We start from the raw sequence: 21,770 nt of genomic DNA on the forward strand, positions 1-21,770 counted from the left end.
TCGGTTCGCTGTCCTCTCGGGCTGGATGCTTGCAGCAGCTTTCCAGGCTCCCGGTCCATACATCGCAGACACGCTGTGCGACCCGGCCATCGACCCTATCAGCTCCTGATATCCTGGATCATAAGCGGTGTATTGGGGGCCACGCCCACTGCAGCAAAGCCCCGCCCTCCCCGTATGACACTGACTTTAAATCCCATTCCCCCCGACCTCTTCTAGTATAACTCTGGAAACATGAACATCACGGCAGCCACTCGCAAGTTCACGCTCGCCAGTCCAGTGTGAGCCCCAGGACACCGCATCGCCCGGCACCCCCCCGGCATCAGCTCCCCACCACTTCTTCTGCCTCTCACTTCCACCATTACTTTATCTGCTGCAGCAGAACCTCAAGACATCTTGCCTATTGGGTCTGAGACAATTTTCCATACTATTGTAATCTGGATCCAGACAGCTTTACCAGTTGGACACATTATATCCCACTGTGTAATGGTTCCCTATAGTTGATCCCACTTCTGTGTATATTGGACTGTAGGATTTTTGGAAGAAGACCAACAGCCTGTTGAGCAGCGACCCACCATAACCATGAATATATCCATGCAGAATATCTCCATAAATGCCACCAGCAGGAATGACACTGTGACCAACCCTTTCTTGCAGCCAGCCTGGCAGATAGCACTGTGGGCAGTTGCATACTCCATCATTGTGATTGTCTCTGTAGTTGGGAATATTATTGTCATGTGGATCATTTTAGCACACAAAAGAATGAGGACTGTCACCAACTACTTCTTGGTGAACTTGGCTTTTGCAGAAGCCTCAATGTCTGCCTTCAATACTGTGGTTAATTTCACATATGCCATCCACAACCATTGGTACTATGGACTTGTCTACTGCAAGTTTCACAACTTCTTCCCAATATCTGCTGTTTTCTCCAGCATTTACTCAATGACAGCTATAGCCCTGGACAGGTGAGAGTTAACACTTGCATTATTTGGTGGTTATAAAAGTATCTATCGTATATATATATATATATATATATATATATATATATACTAGAAATAGCATGATATAGTATACTAGTACTCTAATCACTTTCAGCCTGATTAAGTCATGGATAGGAGTTGTAGTCCAAAGCAGGGGTATGACAATGAGAATCACTTCTACATTGAGATCAACAAAGTTCAGGAGATAAACCTTTATTTTAATTTTAATTAATTTATTTTATTATTATTTTATTATTTTATTTATTTATTTTTTACTATTATTTATATTTATTTTGCTAATCAAGATTGGGAGGTTCAGGGATGATCTGTGAATATTCAGTAGAAGATTTCTTAAATGAGATACAGAAAGTGCAGGGTATAGCTTAATACTTCCCTGAATAGAAAATCAGAAGAAATCAAGAAGGGTCTAAGAATTTCTTCAGCTCACTAGAAAACAGAACACAAAAAGCACCTAAAGAATATATAAGGTGCTTTAATGAGGTGCCTCTGTCCTGTATGTAGGTAATTGTACCTTAATGACATTGCAGTTTTATTGTGCACTATTTTTAAGGCTGTTCTGCATTTGTGATCCTGCAGTTTTATTGTGCTCTATTTTTAAGGCTGTTCTGATTTGCGACAATACTTTTACATTAATGTATAATGTAATAATAATAATGTAATAATGAGTGGCACAAGCATGGGCAGCTTCCCAGCGGAAGTGGCAGAAAAGAATTGAAAACACTTCTGAAAAACAACCACATGTGGAACCCGTGATATGTAAAGGAATGACCCAAGTGGTTATTATTGGCAATATTTGTATACAAATCTAAAATAATATGTCAACAGGTTCTGCTTTGCTTGCATCACATCAGGGTTAGTGCATCATTGTAGGTACAGGAGCAAGCAGTGATCCTAGGAAAGCAGTTTAAATGCTAGAAGGACATACGGTACATCTTCCCTTTACACATTTGCACATTTTGCAGGAGTGTGTTCAATGCACTCCGAGTGAGTGTGAGCTGGTGTTTTATTTAGCAGCCAATGTGAGTGTTTGTAACAGCTGCCTGCAAGAGAGTGAGCAAGCAGCGTGAGTGTGAAAGCTGATGTACAAATGAAGAAACAATGGGGTTTATAAATAAAAGTATCTCTGTCTCTGCTGTTATCTGTACTGTAGGGGGGACTTTTTATACTTAGCCCAGAGTATCATCTGAAGTGACCATCTGTTAAGTGTGCAGTATCCTGTACAGCGCTACAGAATATGTTGGCGCTATTTAAAACAACAATAATAATAAGCCTGACTGTAGTCACATGGATGTGAGCCAAATGTTGTGTTAGCTTCACTGTGTGTTGTTTGGCCTATTTAGTATGGGTGGTCAATGAGTGGCACTTATGAGTATGAGAGGGGTCACATTGTATAGGAATCATCCTGAGTTAGAGTTCATAGTAATGGAAGCATAGAGCTTATCCGGCTTGTGCCAGCGTCTTGTCAGCTATTAATGTGAGACTCGGTAAGCTGTTGAAGGGTCAGTAGGTTACAAATTAATTGTGAGTGCAAGCCGAGTCTCTGTCTCAGCGCTGTGTATTGTAAATATAGGAGTGTGACCTGTCCTATAAGTCTCTAGAGACACTGTTCTCAGGAGGGCGTCTAGAAGTGCCTTGTGTTACAAACAGCTGTCTAGCCTTTAGTGTCTGCTGTATCGTAAGCTCTACAGGAGATGGTGAGGCTGTGTAATTGTAGCAGTGGCGGTCTGAGGCAATGTGAGCAGTCATCCGGGACAAAAGAGCATCCTGTGTGTTACTGTGGACAGTCCTAGCGTATGCTGCTAGGACAGGTGTATAAGATAGGATCCTGTGACAGGTGTGTGTGTGTGTTCACAAGAAGCTGCCAGTACAGGTATGGGAGAGTGTCCTGTGTTCCTCGTACAGGTTTATGACAGATATGCAGTAATGCAGAGACATCCTGGAAGATTCCAGTACAGTTATATGTCAGAGCATTCTGCATGATAGCGAGGAGCTGCTAGTATAGGTACATAGGAGAACACCGTGTGCGACAAAAGCTGCTAGTACAGATTAGACCGGGTAATAATGATGGGCTGCTATTCCAGGAGATGCCAGTAGACCCATATAGAAGAGCATTCTTTATGATGGTATTTGGGTGATTACATGTGATTGGAGCTGTTTGTGCTTTGGGGCTAGCACAGGTGTATGAGAGAGAACACTGTGTTATAGAGCGAGGCTGGGAGAACATGTGAACGGCAAGATTATAATGCACGACAGTGAAGAACTGCTAGTACAGGTATAAGGGAGGACAGGTGGCAAGTCATTGTGGAGCAGATAGTACAGGTGTAAGGGAGATTAGACGGTGTCATAGCTAGCAGCTGCTATTACAGGTGTGTGTGTGGCTATGCGTAGTATGGGTGTGTAAATGAACAACGTAAGCAAGATTGCGAGATTGTTAGTGCCGGTGTAGTGAGCTGCTTCTACAGGTGTATGTGAGATCATTACCAAGTAGACAGCCGTGGTACATACAGTTGTTGACTGTATCACACTAAATTCATGATCATAGTGCGGTGTTGACCATATGGGGGGACAACCTGGATCCCTATGTTTCTGTATATCATAAAGCCCATTACCCTCAGGCGAGCTTTATATAACGGTAGGGCACACAGATGACCAAAATTCCAGACTGTGCTGAGGATGATTAAAAACTGTCCATCACAGCATCTTCTGCAGGGTTTCTGCCTGAGCAAAGCCCTTTAATTAATGAAATCGGTCCTTTTAGAGCAATGGGTCTCAGGAGGGGAATTTGTTTAACCCCAGGACAAGAAGAAGGCCATTCTGTCTGGCAACAACTGCAAAAAAATCTTTAAAATGTGTGTCCTATTTACTGTTATTGAAAGCCTTGTTAGTAAGTGTGATGGGGGGGGTAGGGATGCTCCTATAGTTGTTTTTCTTTATTTTTGAGGGAAATCTGTTTTTTTTTATCGTGGAATTTGGGAGTTTCGTCTGCACTTGGAAAAACCATATGCGCATCTGTTCTGTTATTAGCAAGAGACATAAAATCTGCTCCCTCTGGTATCCTGCTCTGATTCGTAAAACTGTATATTTTGCTTCCAACATTATATGCTTAGAAATGGATTCTTCTATCTTTTATCTATCTCTTATAAATCCTATATTTATGCAAAAACCAAAACTTTTTAATAATGAAAATAGCAACAAACTATTTCAAACACATTTAATCTGTTACTATTAATAAATACATATGGTGGGAATTTTTCTATGAAAAATCTATAAAGGGTTTTTTTTTTTATCTGTTATGTCTGTCTCCTTTGTGACATCACTGTGCTGAACCATACGCAGGTGAACAGCTAATAATGGTGTGTAGCGTATTGATGTCACATAAGCTTACCTGGGAACGCTCCGTGTTTTGACCGGAGCCTCCGGAAGAAGTCCTGACTCACCCCACTCCCCCCCTTAAACAGCGGCGTGTTCCGCGATTTTAGTAGGACCGCCCACTGACATCAGAGGGACCTCCTGCAACGCCAGCGGGCCCGCCCACTATCGTCAGGGACTTCCTACATGCATCCCATAAGTGGGGGAAGCCAACATTTAAATATATTAAAATGTACCAACCACTGCAAATGTAAAGAATTATTTTGATGTTCAACATATGTGTGCCAAATGCTTTAAATATTCTTAACCCCTTATGTGCTAAAGGAATGAGCAACACACTCCTATGAGATGAGCATAGCACGTTTTGGGGTATAAAGCATTAATGGACATTAGGAGGTCATTAAAAGTGGATGTCCATTGTATAAAATAAAGCGCTGTATACAGTAATGTAGGTTAACACTGACAAATCTCTTTTTGTTCCAATAATCTTCAATTATCTGCAGACCTGGCGGCTGCCATTGTTCTCAGTCATGTGATATTTCGGGTGACTTTCCCTGCTCAAACACCACACTGAGCTGATGCTTTATGGCAATGCTAATGTAGTTCCTCCATACACTTTCAGAGTTCCCTGCTGGGTGATTAAGACTGAACCATTCTATTGCTTAACACAGAGGGTATGATGAGGAATTAGAGCGTTTGTCTTGTAGACAGGCTAAAATAACAGAGCTAGAACCTTTACAAAATAGTTACTGTCATACCTGGGAACTCTCCAGGTTTGACCCAGAGAACTCTGGTTGAAGCACCGGCTCTCCGGGTCAGCACCCAAATTCCCAAAGAGGGGGACGCCATTGTGGTAGGAGGTGTGGCTAGGGGCGGAGCTTTACCAAGACTTTCTATGGGACTTCTAGGCAGCTATTTATGTAACCGAGCAAGGCATTTAGAAAAATAATGTATTTTATTTATACATTTACAAACACATTTCCTGCTGTTTCTATACAGGTTATACATGTGATGCACTCATAGCCGCCCAATATTCATAGATAAAAAAAAGGGACATCAAGATAGTAAAGGGGCATTTGTGGTCAAAAGAGGGACTGTCCTTCCTACAGAGGGACATTTGGGGGCTATGCTAATGTAATGGCACTACGGAATCTCTTGGCACTTTTTATATTAAATTCGATAACGATTACATTTCCAGGCACAAACAACATCCAGGGACAGGATTCCCTGATAATTATTTGGTCTTGCTATTTTGTCATGAAAACTAACTACAACTCCCATCAAGCATACTGTGGTTGAGGAGAATGAAACCTGTAGTACACACAGCAGCTGGGTGATGGCTCCAATGAGATTCTGTCTGTTCCTATCCACCATTCCTTTAGTTCTCCCACTTTCCATGAAAGAGTTAACGGTGTATTGACGAGTCTGTGTCATCTAATCACTGAGCCATGTTGCAGCATTCAGTGTGAAAAGCTTGGGGCAGATGCCATTTTGGGTTTTGTTTTTTTTCTTTTCCAAAAATGTCTTTTGACTCCATCTCAGTTATTTGAACTTTCGCATTTCATCTGGATTTTTTGTGCAGTTCACCGAACTTCAGAGCCTATGGGTAGGCAGCGGACACCTTTTTAATATTAGTTGGATATCAGTAATGTGGTTTTCCCTTGTCTGCGCATTGTAATTACTATAATTGAAGATGGTAATTGTGGGTTATCATTTGTTTTTAACAGTTCTGATTTCTCCAGTGTGTTACCCATATGACTTTTGTAGGGGTGGGAATTTGCAGCCACGCTCAGCTCTATCCTCCCTTGGTCAGCCAACAGCAGAAAACTATGACATAGGTGATGTTGTCCAAAAAACGTGATTTTCCATTATAGTAGAAATTAAGGAAATAGGGTGATTGTGTCATATTACACTAAGATAATACTGGAGAGAAATAAAAAAAAACAGACCATAGCTGAGCCATCAGGCTTGTGTGCCATTGCAGTATACACATCAGCAAACAGAAATCAATGGCCTCCAAGAATAACGTACTTCCAGAAAGACAAATAGTAAGGCAGAAAATTAATTATTAAAACTAGAAAACAACCTATGCAAAAGGCCAGCATTACACAGAATATGCCAAGGTAAGACAACAGCAGAGCAACCAGACTCTTCTTAAGTCTTACATTTAGATTAAGTGCTTCGAATCGCAACGAGGGCTTAAAAAAGGAGATTTTCATCCAAAATCTAACATCCAGATAAACAAAAGAAAGTCGAAATGACATCACGATGACATTGAATCCGCACTAACACATAGGTTATGTTGATGGAGGTGGACAGAACGTAGGTGCACAGGGCACGGCATGTTCCCCATTTTCGTAGTTTGTATGCTTTGAAACAGATCATTAGCAACTTACAGATAGATCAAAATCTCCCAGGGCGCTCTTAATTGACAAAGATGGCTGACATTTTGTCAGTATTGTAATCTAGAACCGCATGATGCAGCGTCAGTCTCTTTGATTCCTCAGAAACTTGTACCAGGAGCTTAACAACACATGGAATATCTTACGTTACAAAGGCAACTGAAAAAATATAAATGTGCGGGGCAGCTGCCTGATGACTGGTGATTTCATGTTTCATATTAAAGGGATAGCCTAATGTTCCTGACACCCTTACTATCATAATAAAGTACTCTGTGAGTAACCCTAACCATCTGCGAGTAATTTTGTATACATTCTCCCAAAACAAGAAAAAAAAAGGAAAAATAAAGCACAAGCTGCCCCCTTACGCTATAATACAACATTTCTTGCCACTGATTGGCTGCTTGAAGCTGTCAACCAGTGGTATGAAAGTGCTCCCATTTATATTAATTGGAGGGCTTTACACATGTGCTCTGGAGTCTAAAAAGTCCCATTCGTGTTTTTGTTTATCTTGCACAGCACACAAATCAACTTAAACAGCTCTTCTTCTTCAGAACCAGGAACTGTAAGTTGCAGGTCAACAGTCAAATCAATTCAGCCTTACTAAGAGGAAAATCGTTTGTCGCAAAATGTGCTTTACATGTCTAGTCTTGTAGTGGATGCGTTTGAAATTTGCCCCGGGGCAGCAGTCACATTAGGTAATATATTATGGAGACTTGGATACATCAGCCTCTGCCCTCTGCCCTTTTCACACTTCTTCAGTTAGTCACTACAACATAGAAATATAAAATACAACGGCAGATAAGAACCATTCGGCCCATTTAGTCTGCCCGTTTTTCTACATATAGAGACTCTGACCATCACTTACACATACACATCCATGCTAACACACAAACACTCACACATTCATGTTACATACATACATTATCATTCTAACATACATACTCCTTCTCACCCTTACCCTCACTCGCTTCCTCCTTCTCTCACCCCCTTATTTTACTGGCTGCTTACGCACTGTGTGATCAGTGAGTACATAACCTGGACCAGCCCTGTCCAAGTAGGACCAGCCCTTTGTGACCAGCCACCCTTGGGAGGTATTGGCCTTCTTGCCTCCCCCTCGGCCCAGACCGACACTGCCTCCGTGCACAGGCGCAGAAACCTCGACCATTCATTTCAAAGGGAGTGCTTTCATGCCATCTCAGGTTCATTTTGATAAATGCGTATTGAAGCACTCACAGAGTACTTTAACATCCGTAATTCAAGGACAGGAAACTGCTCCTTAAAGATTCAAAATACCTGCATTTTTTTTTTGTTTAGTATAAATGTGATGTTTCACTAGAGGGCTAGTGTTAACCCATACTGCAGATTTCACACATGGCATTTTTCTTATTTGTTTTAGGAATTTATATAGTTGAAAACATTAATGCACCTTCTGAGATCAATTATTAGGAATAATTTGGACTAATGACTTAAAAGGGCTGCCTGCACCAGGGCAGTCGAATAGCTTGTGTCTGCCAGCTGTCTGTGCGCTGAATAAGATCAGGTTGATTAAAGTCTTCAGAATTTATTATTAATATATTGCTTTTCAATATCTAGCGCATTGAAAATTTACCTTTTTTGTTGTTGCTGCTGAATGATAAAATAATGTGAAATTAGTTGTTTACAGATACATAGATGTACAAATCTATACATGCTGTATATAACATTATATAGTGATCTTTCTAAAACATTAAATTATTTTAGCCCTTACTATAAAGAACATAGATAGCCATTGAGCAAAATGGACCGTGCCAGGCTTGAGCCAGTCGACAAGCTTTGCTCCATATGGAGGCTCATCAAGATTAGACCACTGATTTGTAGGGTTGACTGTGGTTTGTGCGTCTTCTGTTTTCATGAGCTGATGCTAAACCATGGACTTGAACCAATGGCCACAAATATTTATTTGTGTGTATTTTCACTAAATGGTTTTTAACACATTTGCTGTCTTTTTTTCAACCATAATTAGTTCTTTCACTTTGTTTAACCACACAATTATATTTAAAACATCATTTAATTATAAAAAGTAAAAAAAAATAAGAAAAAAAATCCACAGTCTTGCCTATAAAAACTATAGGTAACTAGTGCGAATAGAAAAATAGATTTGAATCTGACCTGATTTTGGAAGCACCTCATGTGCCATGGTAGGTCGTGTTTTGGCATCGCAGGGTTAACACTGGATAATGTACACCCACTTTTTAAAACATGTTCTTTATTTCTTTATGTTTTTACCCTAAATCTATGTATTTTCACTAAGAAATTCTCATCTAAACACCCCCACTCTCCCAACAAAAAAAAGAAGAAGAATTAACCCTTTAGGGTAATTTAAAAAAGCATGGAGTAGGAAGTATTTTTCACTCACCATTATAGTATGCAATGCCTCTCTCTGCCTCCTAATCAGATTGATAAGTAGCGGCAGCTATCACTGCCAAAGGCATTGTTTACTGACACACAGCCTTAATAGTAGGCGTAGCGCTGGTCTATGGAAGCAGTAACTGCTTTCGCCATAGAGGGGGCACCTCACCGGGTGAGGCTTAGGGCAATGTTGACGATAAACGTGACACTTATTAACACTATGACCATCTACTGACTTTTTGCCCAGATCCACTTGTTGCATGATACTCTATTAAAAAATAAAATCACAATTTCAGTAACAATTCTACAATAAGATATTTAAGTAGATACACAAAACCCCCCTACTCTGGTGCAAAAACACCTAAAAGATTAGCATATTCTTTAAAATACCTTAATTGTACATCATTTCTGTGCCCACTCTACCAAGTACTTTCTTTTTACATGACTTCTTCGCCCAAGATCTTCAAGAATGATCTTGTCTTCAAGGAATTAGTGGGGAGGAAAGACCTAGATCCATCCCCTCCTTCACTTTGTAAACTCATTGTTGCATTGTTGCACTCCCTACCCAAACCCTTAGGCATCCAACAAGAACCAACATTTGTATTCCCCTTTTCCTAACAGTTGGATGGGGGACTTTTTAATCTATTCCCCTTCACATTTCTGTTAAGTCCCATTGGCAATAAGGTGATTTATATCATACCCCATTGGCATTCGTTGTTATCCCATCAGATTGATGCTATTACAAACTATTGCTTTAACCCACATACTTTTTATTTCAAAGAAACCAATCATTTGTATGAATGAGATCATAGTCAATGGTCTTCAAGTTGTAGATTACTTAAAGTCTACAGGTTTTTTGTATATTACGGTCAAGAAGCATATTTTCTCGTTGGTGTTTGTCTTATTTAAAGGCAGGAAGCTTTCATCGAAGTAACTTCTTCAAAACATCCTCAATCTCTTGGCTGTATTACTTGTGATCAATGTCTATGTAATTAAGATCTGCTGTGATTGCTGTGCAACATTGTCCACGGGTAATAAGATCTCTGCTTCATCTGCTTTGCGAATATCTTTCAGATCATAGCATATTAATAGCATTTTGTTCATTTGATTAGATTCTCATAGTTTGAACTTCTACTCTAGATTTTAAGATTTAGCAAGCAATTAGTGGGTCTTATTCATATACACAGGACAGAGGGCCATTTTTCCTGATACAGAGTAGAGCATAAACAATATACATATAGAATGGATAGGGTTTGGCTTCTGTAAACAAAACGATGCCGTAGGCATGTATCGTCACTGTTCTTTTCTTAAGTGCACACAATCTTTAATTCGGAATAACATATACTAACCTCCCATGTGTTACTGTTTACAAGGGACGGTTACTCTTTAAGACCCAAATCCCTCTCTACTTTTCAGCTCCATGTTTTTTTTCCCTAGGAACTCCGAATGTTTAGCTGGTTGGTATAAGTGTATCCAAGGCCAGATTAAGAAGCTTTGGACTCTGGAACAATTACACAGGAAGTGTTCCTTCTCTGAATTTCCTGACTTTACCAAGCTCATTTCCCCCGTTTTTCTCTACTTTCTGCCATTTGCAGCCTTTTTTCCTTCTGTTCTATTCTGATAGCTTTCCCTCACATTTTTCTATCTTCTTTCCCTTTTTTCTTTTATCTTGCTTGCCTGCTGTTTGCCTTTTTCATACTTCTATTCTGCTCTTCCTTGTGGTCTGTAGCTCCCTCACTGTCGCTTCACTGTCGCTTCACTGTTGCTTCACTGTCGCTTCATGGGACAGATGAGAGGTATGGGCACGTCAGAACACCAAGGAGCTGGAGGAATTGCTCCTCCGCCGTTAATCTGGCCCTGTGTATATCACAGTCTTCTACAGCCCTTAAAGTACACATGGGAAGCTGTTCCACGTATCCACCATTCTCTCAGTAAAGTAAAACCCTTTTTATATTACCTCTGACCCTCTAGTTTTAGATTATGACCTCTTAGTTCTAACATGCTTTCCCCCCATCGAAATAACTTCCCCCTGTACTTCATTTAATCATTTCTCCAAACTATACATATTGAAAAACGTAATATATTTTTATGCTGCAGGCCATTCATTAATGTAGTTGGTGGGGGTCTCCAGAACTGCACACAATACTATAGGTGAGGCCTGACCAGAGCCTCTCTCTTTCTGCTACTAATGCCTCCAGCTATACAACCCAGCACCCTGTTTGCTTTTGCAACTATGTCTATGTACGTTTAAGTAAAAACAAATCAAATACATTATTCATCTACGAAATACCTTAGTCAGTTATATAAATATCTGTCAATATACTACGTCACCACCACAGTCCCACCACGGGCCAAGCCTCTAAGTGCACTCCCTAAAACAAACATTAGGGAAATTCAAATGTTGAGAGGTGCGTATAAACCATTAAGTAAATTGTGCCAACTGTATATCTGGGAGAAGGTAGAAGTAGATCATATTAATATTTTGTTTCAATGCATAAAAAGGAATATTGCCATTTCAATTAACTATTATATTTTATTTAGAAACCTTACTGAGTAAAGTGTGGCTTCCCCTACTTCTTGATTTGATGAGTTAATAAGTGTGTATACGGCTTCAATTAATGAGCTAATGCATGTTTTAAAGAGCAGCGGTGGATTAATTCCTCTTCAAAGCTGCATTTAATGGCTTTATACTTATTCCTATAGAGCAACAAAGGGCTTAATGCCTTCCCATGTAAAGCCGAAATCCTCTTACCACCTTCCATAACTCCCTAACATCTTACTCTTTACCCTTTCTCACCTAAGCTTGGAACACTGAGAATATTCTCTAATATTCCTTGCCCACGTAGAGACAATTAGGAACTTTGGGTGTATTATAATTAAATATTTCACTATGACAGCACTTCCTGACCAACAAGGGTGAGAAAATGGGGTGATCTGTAAAGACTGATGGCTATGACAATTGTTAAAGGTGATCTTACATGGGATAGTCTATTCCCTAACTACATTCCATGGGTTATTGCAGCGATAAGGTCACTTTCTAAACTTTGTGCCATAATCTTTATTTTTACATAACCCCAATGAGAGTTGTATTGGGGTGCAAAGTGGAGTCGTCAAGTAGGCCCACACTGGTCACCTAGTACACCGGGCAAATGCCTGGTGGGCCACTGGCAGAAAGCGCCACATATTCACCCAATCTGACTCTCCAATGAAAAAAAAAATGTACGGTGCGGATGCACATATTCAGCCATGGCAAATGTTAATGTTGTAAATGACTATTGTAGCTGGAATATCTTCATAGGCCTACAGAGACCCTTTATCACTCCCATCACTCCTGTGTTCCAATGGCACGTATTTTCATGGGGGGGGGCATGTCTAGAAAACCGATAAGTGACCCCAAACTTTTGAATGGTAGTGTGCATATACAGTATATATATATATATATATATATATATATATGTATAGCAATATGGAATGTATGGAATGATTATGGACTGCTCACTTCTTTGTTGATTCAAGTGCAATCAGGAGAGACACATAACCTAAAAAGCAAAGCGACATATTACAGCTTATTGATTAGTGCTCAGCTCATGCTGTTCATTTTTGTTTGCTTCCTTCTGGTCCTGTTGAGAGAGAAAGGGTACTAGAGTGGTCTATCACCATCGCCCTCAATCCCCAATCTGCCACCCTAGTCCTTGGCCAGAATCTGCCACTGTCCCTTCTACTTATTCCACCCCATATTAGCTTCTCCCTCAACAGAAAGTGTTCTTCCTAAGGAAGTGAAAACATAGCGGATGTTGGGCAAATAGATTATTTACTGTAGTGCCTTTAATAATGCATGGGCTCTGGACAGCTGCCCTTCTGCTTTCTATAAGAGATGGAGCTGGGGAGAAGAATGATGTCTGTTCCAGTAGCTTTACAATTCTTGTAAGTCACATAGCTAGGGTGTTAATGATGCTGAGATGAAAAATTACAAACTGTACGACCGTTATGAAGCTAAAGGAATTTCTAAAATAGCTTTTGTGAATACCAATTTAGTACTGGATCAAATCTTTTGGGGGTTTTTTTTGTCACACAGTGCTAAATTGGTTGATAGGATCTATGCAGGGTTCATTGAGGAGTTGTTGAGATAAAAATGCATTCTCCTGCAAGATGCTAATTGGTTTCCATCACTATAATCGGAACGAGAAATGTGAATTGAAGTGCCAAAGAAGAAAAACCAGCAGCGTGCGCCCCACAATGTGTCTGATTAGCCCAGATTTGGCAGGTAAATCTCTAGCACAGCTGTGCATTTTATACAGGGAAGAAATTGTATTATCTGCCTCTTACTAACCTCTCAAGCTGTGTGCAACAAAATATATAATGCAAAAGTTCAGCATGGCGTTTAACTGGTTACTCATTCATTGCTGAAAGGATTAGCAGCAGTGCAGAGTATTACAAGTGCCTTGCCTGGATGTCTGGTAGAGAGAGGGTTAAAAAGAGAGTGTTAAAAGAAGGTTCACCTTTAGAACATAAGGTACACATGTCATAAGGTACCCGATAATGTAATCAACTGTGCAATAATTCCATGAATTAGCATGCAACACATTTGATTTCTTACCCTGTGTAAAAGAATGAGCATAGTGTAAAAGAATGAGCATAGTGTAAAAGGGATCAGCTTTAAATGTCTTTGACGTACCTTCCCTGCTGCTTATGTGGTTGATCAGATGCTTCAGTGCGAGGCTGCCTGCTAGAAACACATAGCTGTATGCTGCAAGATGTATCCATCAGCCGGCCATACGTACAAGGTAATACACTTATTAGATATACAGCCACCGAAAGCAAGCGAATGCTTTTCTATCCATAGTTTCAAACCCGCAAAATGCAGGCATATCAATATGTCATGGAGAAGCAACCCCAAGAAATGCACAACATAAACACCTAAACAGATCAATTCGCTCCTGAAATGCCAAATAAACACCTCTACATCCAGTCCAAATGGTAGAAAAGCGAAACAAATAATGCTATGTGATAACATGTATACAGTGTTTGCAAGTGTGTAATATACCTTTAGAGATCTACTGGCAATGAAGTGATATACTTATACATTCATATTAAATCATGTTGTAGAGGACACCTTGGAACTGTGTTGTCCCAGGGCAAAAGCACCTGATCTTGAGCGAAACCTGATTTATTTGTGGGATAGCACTATGCACAGCCAAGGCTTTCTTACATATATTTTTTTTATATAATAACCATGTAGTGTTCTACCAGTTAACGTTAAATCCTGACTTGTATTCCTGGTAATCTCCTTCGATTAAAAATGCTTCCCAGTAACACCAAAGGTCTTTATTCCCTGCCCGAGACAAACCTATTGCAAGTGATTGAATAGCAGTCCTCCCAAAGACTGCAATGGGAAAACGAGATAAAAACTGATATAAGCTATCCCCGTTTATAAATCTAGCCTGATCTATGTCTTTCTTCCATTGCCGTTTAATGGAAGATCCCAACAGAAACATTTTTCATTCATAGTGAACAATCAGATAAGCGAAAAGAACATTCCACTAAACGAAATATCTAATGATCACTCGTTCAATGGCCCGATGTTCTTTATACTGGCAGATTGAGTTGACTCTATGCTCCTATAATATTTGCACCTGAATGTACGCTGGGCTTGTCCTGGGTTAAGACTAACGGAATTAACTTTTACCAACACTAAACGAAACGCTTGAGTTCCCCACAAAGGTTGCTAAAGGGCTTTTGTCCTCATGTTTGTGCTTTTTAAAATGCCCATACCATTGGGCATACTTGGTTTACTCAAATATTGGCTTACGCAATTATGTTTACTATAAAACACAAAGTATCTACTTTATCCAATAAGCCAATTATTGACATTGGTTGGCATATTGCCCATAGCTGGTAAAAAAAAATATTTACGTTAGAGGACATCCTTCTTGGCCAAGGGGCTACGGGTGCCCTAATACCTAGAAGCGGTGGGGTCTTACATCATACCCCTCTGTATTCTAACTACAACGTGACACGTTTGTGAACAGGCAGGTGGCGGACACGTATTGTCCTATTCTCCTTTTCTAATATGTGCATTTTGAAGGATTTTCTTTTCTCTCCTTTATATTATTATTCTTGGCCTTTAGCTGCTTCCAAGTTAAGCAGCATATCAACTAAGCTATGTTTCAGTGAATTATCTTGGCGTATTATTGATTCATCGCTATAATATGCCAGTAACAGTCTATTGTTTGAGAGAAATCTAGAAAAAAAAAGTCTTCTGTAAAGGATTTAGCCCTTGAAAAATCGATGTGTAATAATGCAGGTGACATGTCAAGCTACACTAGAACCAAAGGGTTTTCGTGATAATGATATATATTTAATGAGCCTGCCGGTCTCTGGCACAACGTTTAATAACAACAAAGACATGGCATTAGATTGTCTCTCTTATAACAAACAAGAACTCCCTTGATCGTGTTAAAAGGTCTCGTCCATTAGGAATCTTTATCTTTATCTGCTTCTATGATATAGAGACTAGTCCAGATTTATGCAAATAATCAAGCGACTGTTTATATATGTAAGGATGAGAAACTTGTGGTATCAGACTTCCAGTATATTCAGAAAGACACACATAATCCATCACTAAACATTACTATAGGCTAAACTGTTTGTTTTTAATGGTTACATAGTAAGGTCAAAGAAGACCACTGAGCTCCACCTTTCCAAGATGTCCTATTTTTACTCTGGGGGATGGGCTCATTCATTATCCATTCACAATAATCCCCTGATCAATTTATGAAAACATTTTAGCCGTGACTACTTTTCCTTGCCAAATACCCTTCCCTGCCAACACAAACAAGAAAATAAGTCATGCGTGTCTCTCGCACGTTGGCTCTTAACTTAAGGCACCCTGGGTGAATAAAAGCCAATCCCTCCTTGACCTTCCTTCTGGTACTATGAGATAAGGGGTTCTGGCAATCCCAAGAGATTGAGTATGCTAGGTCACTGGTATTTAACACTTTCACAGCCTGACGCTTAACTTCAGTTGCCATTTATAGAGGAGCGTCTATTGTAGCTACTTGCACAAAGACAAATGCATCTTAGCACCTAATGTTGGCTGTATCCATTATGGACTTCCCAGCATGTTACCGGCGACATTTGTTCTATATCAGTGTTCTACCTTTGGTGTTTGAAGAGCTTTGCTTGTTCGTGGTATTCTTCATGCTGGAATATATAAAGTAACAGACGGAAAAGAATATGATAGATATTGGTGCAGGTTTCCTTTTTTTATGGTGGGATTTTGTCTTACTGTCCAAATATTCAGTAATGTTGATACCTGCTAGCAGTAAAAGTACCCAACTTTGGTTATCTGTACAAAATAATTATTATCATGTATCTTATGTATATTATATCTTTTTTTTTAGTCTAGTAGATACAAGAACAAGCAGTGCCCTCCTTCTCTACCAGCTTATCTTACATACGTTAATGTGACTGACAATTTTGTAGATTGTCATTTTTAAGATTATACTTCATTTTCACTGTTGCAACAGTGCTACGGAATCTGCTGGTGCCCGACAAACAGATCTAATGTATAAAATGCATATATATTAAACGATTAGGGTCCTGTTATCTAAAAGTCTTCTGTTATGGGGCTCAGGAGTTATGGATAATACTTGTTTTTGTCAATAGGTTGTATTCACTAAAATGAATGAAGAAGGACATTAACTCTCCAATTTCACTATACTGTATAAAACTGGGCAATAACTACCACAAGCTAAGACAGGTTGTTACTAAGGAGAACAGGGTCCAGCTCTGGCTTGCTTACTGTCTTCATTGTGTATTATGTGTGCCTAGCTATGTCTTCATCATTCTAAGAAGAGAGGAAGAGTTCAGGGGGCAGCCCTGGGAAGTTCCCATATAATGTGCCTAGCTATGTCTTCATCATTCTAAGAAGTAAGAGAGGAAGAGGTCCAAGGGGCAGCCCTGGGAAGTTCCCATATAATGTGCCTAGCTACGTCTTCATCATTCTAAGAAGTAAGAGAGGAAGAGGTTCAGGGGGCAGCCCTGGAAGTTCCCATATAATGTAATGCTGTTTTAGTAGGTTTGCCATTCCAAGTGATCGACCGAAATTAATATTAAATAGCTGCACTAATATTGACAGAAGGATAAAATGGCTCCTATTAATCTCATGGCCAATTGTTGCTTTTGTTGGATTACACAGCCTCTAACACTCATTTTATTTAACGTTATTTACAGTTTAAATGAATTCAATAATGTTTTGTTGTATCATTTCAACAGTGTCCTGGATGGGAGTTTATTATAGAATACACGCAGCAGCAAGCAACATACTCAATATTTTTTGGATAATATTTTATATATAAATGTAAAATTTTGATAACCTCCCACTTAACCTTACATCCAGGCCCGGACTGGGACAAAAAATAGGCCCGGGCATTTAAGACTGAGCAGCCCATTTTTAATTTATTTATTTATTTATTGTTAAAGCCCACCTTTCATGTACCATCTTTGCATTTGCAAATCACTTAAACATCCATGATAGACACAAACACTTACTCACTTATTCACACAAATCATTAACACAAATTCATTAATGCAGTCTCACAAATCATTCAAGCAATTCATCCACACATGAATTCATTAATTCTCATACGCATTCACACAATTCATCCACACATTTATTCATTCATTCTTGTACGCATTCACACTACCCCCTCTCCCCATCCCCTTCTTATCTGCCCCTTCTAACTATGTTCCCCCTTATCACTATGTACCCCCTTATCACTATGTACCCCCTTCCCCATTTCTCAATATGTACCCCCTCTCACTATCTATCCCCTCTACCCCTTTCTATCTAACCCCTCTCCCCCCTCTGCCCCTTCTCACTGCACCCCCTCCCTTACCCTACTTACCTTGTTGCCGGAGTAAGCAGCAACTGCGACCAGGGCCGGCCTTAGGGGTGCGCGGCTGCACAGGGCTTAAATTAAAACATCAGGGTTTTTTTGTTGTTTTTTTTTAACTTTATTTAACATCCTCCAAGTTAAACAAACTTTATTTAACATGAAGGATGTTAAATAAAGTAAACAGGAAAAAAAACCCTGATGTTTTAATTTAAGCCCTGTGCGGCCGCGCACCCCTAAGGCCGGCCCTGGTGGGGGCTGCCCGGCCCCCTAGAGTGGCGGACCCGGTCACGGTTGCTGCGGGCTTAAGGGGCAGGTGCCCCTTATGCCCTGCGTTAATGCGGCCGCATAGGCCCAGTCAGTCCGGCCCTGACTGAGCCTATTTTAAGGTAGGGGCCTGGAGCTGCAGCTCCATCAGCCCCTACGTCAATCCGGCCCTGGGCCATCCGACCCACTGGGGAAATGCCCGGTGTGCCCGATGGCCAGTCCGGGCCTACTTACATCGTACCTAAATTATGTGGCCCTGTCTGTTCTTTTGTCAGACTACAATACTGTTCAATCATGACATAATGGACATTGTGTCAAAAAAATGGAAATCGCCAAAGAAAAAGGTCATTTAGGGACACTTTATTTGACTTTTAGGCAGATAAAGTTCATCACGTTCCATAAGGGTGTACCAGATGTTAGCCACTGATATATGAGCAAATTAACCCTATTTTGTAATTCATAGAGTAAACATTATGGTATGTTCACTGCATTGAAGTGGTTAAGTGCAAGGATGATACTTATTTGTGTTTCATTGATAATTATAATGTAGCTCACCTCATTTTTGCCTGAAACTGCACTTTTAAATATAAAATATACTATTTGATGCATGTCAGGGTAAAACTTGTTCAGATCATTCATTATTTGATGAACTTTGCTGAGTTTGCAATGCGGGATTGTGTCTCACCAAGCTAAAGGATAATTTGTTATAATAAAATGATACTTCATTATATTTTTATCAGGCTTCAATGGATAATGAGTGTCCATATTGCCAAAAAACCTCGAAAGGCTGTAAAAATATTATATATTATCCAGGCATCCGTCTCCAACAGAGCAAAAAGAATGAGTAGACTCACTACTCTGCTTTCTATCTAAAACCTCGTTAAATGCAGAGTAAATAATTAAAATGTAATTTGTAGGTTATATCATACGAGTAATGTCTAAATAGGCTCATAAAACTAACACGTAACAGGACTGATCAACAGTAAAAAATCAAAGGAATCAGATTTACGATTATTCGGTAATAAAAACAGACATGAGAAAGACCAGTGATGGTCGGAGATGAAAAGGCAGGAATTAATGCCAGGACAGCACATAACCGGAAGTCAGATCCATAGGAAAGGGTTAATCGACAGATTGCATGGTCTCACACGTGTATAACATGGCTGTATAACCCGAAGCATGTGGTAGAACAGCCTTATTGACAACCAGCGGAGCCCAGACATCAATCTTTATTTCTACAGGAAAAGCGGTAACTCCTGTAATTATACTGATTTCAATGTCGACATCAGCGGGCAGAAATTGCCCATTTGCTATCCACTTTTGCCAATGCCTTTGCCTACAATGCAATTTTTTTAAAATAATTTGCTCAGCTCTATTTTTTTTGTTTTGTAAAGTGTGGAAAAAAAAACCCAAGTTTCTTCAGCTAATATAAACCAGAGCAAAACAAATAAATCATACATTAGTCAAACCGACAAATGCACTGAAAACAATTTGAGTTATATTTACTATGATATTATAATTAAACAATTACGAGGTTTATATATTTAATACCGAATATGAAGCTAAATGCAGGAATAGAAATATGTTCCTATGATATTCATTGTTAACTAATGACTCAAAGCCACTTATCTTTCCCTCCAGCCTATAAAGTTGTTATCCGCTGAGCATTTTTGTTGAATCCCCATCCACTCCAATCAGCGGTAAGAAGAAAGCCAGTGGCTCAGTAGACGTCACTAATGCATTTACCGTATCGGAGGTTGAGAGCTTAAAAAAGTGAGACATTCTGTTCCTCTTGATTGGTATTTGAGATCCCCGCTTGCTGCTATTGTTGGAGAAAGGTATAATACCCCTTGCTGACAGTCCCTTGATGGAGGCATATGTCAGAGAGATTGCCTTCTGTGAGCAATCTGAGGGCGGATTGTCCATTAAGGATTTTTTACAAGTAATTTCTATGTCTAAGTCCAAACAGCCTGCTGAGAGTCTCTGTTGGCCCTTTTTGTATTTATATACACGCTATATATCAAGGAATTCCAACACATGAGTTGGTTATGAAAATTATTTTATTGATTTTTGCTATAATTTTATTAACAGTTCCATCATATCCAGCAGAGCTGTACAATGAGTAAAAAGGACATCCCATAATTTCACTTACAGAAACAAGCTGGCAATCTAGAGGTTTCCACCTAACTTTACGTCTTCTCCATTTCTCCAGCAGTATAGAGAACACTTTGAAGGTTTATGAGGTCATAACTCAGCTCCCCAAGAGAGATGACAGATGAAGTAGAGACCTCCCTGCTTTTCAGTAGATATGTTAAATAACCTTTAAATGAAGTCCAATGTCATTTCCTTGAGCATTCGCATAGAATATTAGTTACAGCCAAGCTGCAGTGTAACATCATATTACACAGATAATTATGGTGTCACTGTGGCAGAGCTAACCCGTTCACGACTATAAACACCTCAATCTCTTTGACAGCAAAAGGTTTACATAAAAGATGTAAAGCTGAAAAATAAATGATTTGGTCTCAATGTATAGGCCAAGTGAACACAAATATGGGAGAGATATGTCACTTTCAGGTGCTGCTTGGGAAGACAGCTATAATGTTATTAAGGTTTGTTACCTGTGTGTTATCTGACAAGTAATGTGATAATCTAAGCCCTGATCTTTCAAGCATCTCATCTCCCAGACGCTCTAATAGTTTATGCATTGTGCCATATTTGCCCTATTAAGGGACTCTGCAGTTATGTTTTTTATAGCTTTGGCTTTTTGTACACACCTACTACTCGTTGTTTTTTTTTTTTGGTTTTACAGTTTTTTTAAATCAACACATTTCTAGAAAATTGATTTATCAAGCAAACAGATTTTTTAGACATTTTGATGAATTTTTCCTTCAGATTAACATTTATCCAGAACACTTTTTCAGCACTAGTGTACTTTTCTTTAATAGTTTCACAAATTTGAGACCTGGGTTTTATTTCTTTTTGTTCCCATAAACGTGTTTTTTGGGGGTATAGACTGCCATGTAAGGCATGTTAATGTATTAGTATCTTTAAAATTACACTTAAACTTTTGTATAGTTTGCACTTGTCAAAAATTAGGGATAAGGTCCAATATAGCAATGCCAATTATCCTGTATATAATTGTCATTGATCTCTCTGCACATCCTATCTCAGATACTTTAACAAATACTTTGAGGCTTGGTTTTGTTTCTTTGTAAGTGTTGGTTGTGATCATCTTGTCACGCACAGCGTAGAATAGGACCTGTAATCAGGTAGAACAGCGTGTGCAAGTCCAATAGACAGATCACAAAAGTCCAGCACAGAATAGCCAATGAGCAAGCCGAGGTCAGGAAGCCAGAAGTCAGGATCGTAGCAGGGTAAGCCGAGGTCAGGAAGCCAGAAGTCAGGATCGTCGTGAGGAAAGCCAGAGTCAAACGCCAGGAATCGGT

The 21,770-nt window shown here is 39.6% G+C and overlaps 1 protein-coding gene across 2 annotated transcripts in view; it reads left to right on the plus strand.

Moving 5' to 3' along the window:
• Nucleotides 1-243: 243 nt before the first annotated feature.
• The window catches only part of LOC128492634 (substance-P receptor), a 95,287-nt gene continuing 73,760 nt past the window's right edge, over nt 244-21,770 (plus strand). For both annotated transcript variants that reach the window (XM_053465253.1, XM_053465252.1), the window contains exon 1: nt 244-962. In XM_053465253.1, coding sequence (XP_053321228.1) covers nt 580-962 — 383 coding nt within the window. In that variant the 5' untranslated portion in view covers nt 244-579. The remainder of the gene's footprint in view (nt 963-21,770) is intronic.

Source organism: Spea bombifrons, chromosome 4 (genome assembly GCF_027358695.1).
Source record: "Spea bombifrons isolate aSpeBom1 chromosome 4, aSpeBom1.2.pri, whole genome shotgun sequence".
In the NCBI taxonomy this organism is placed as follows: domain Eukaryota; kingdom Metazoa; phylum Chordata; class Amphibia; order Anura; family Pelobatidae; genus Spea; species Spea bombifrons.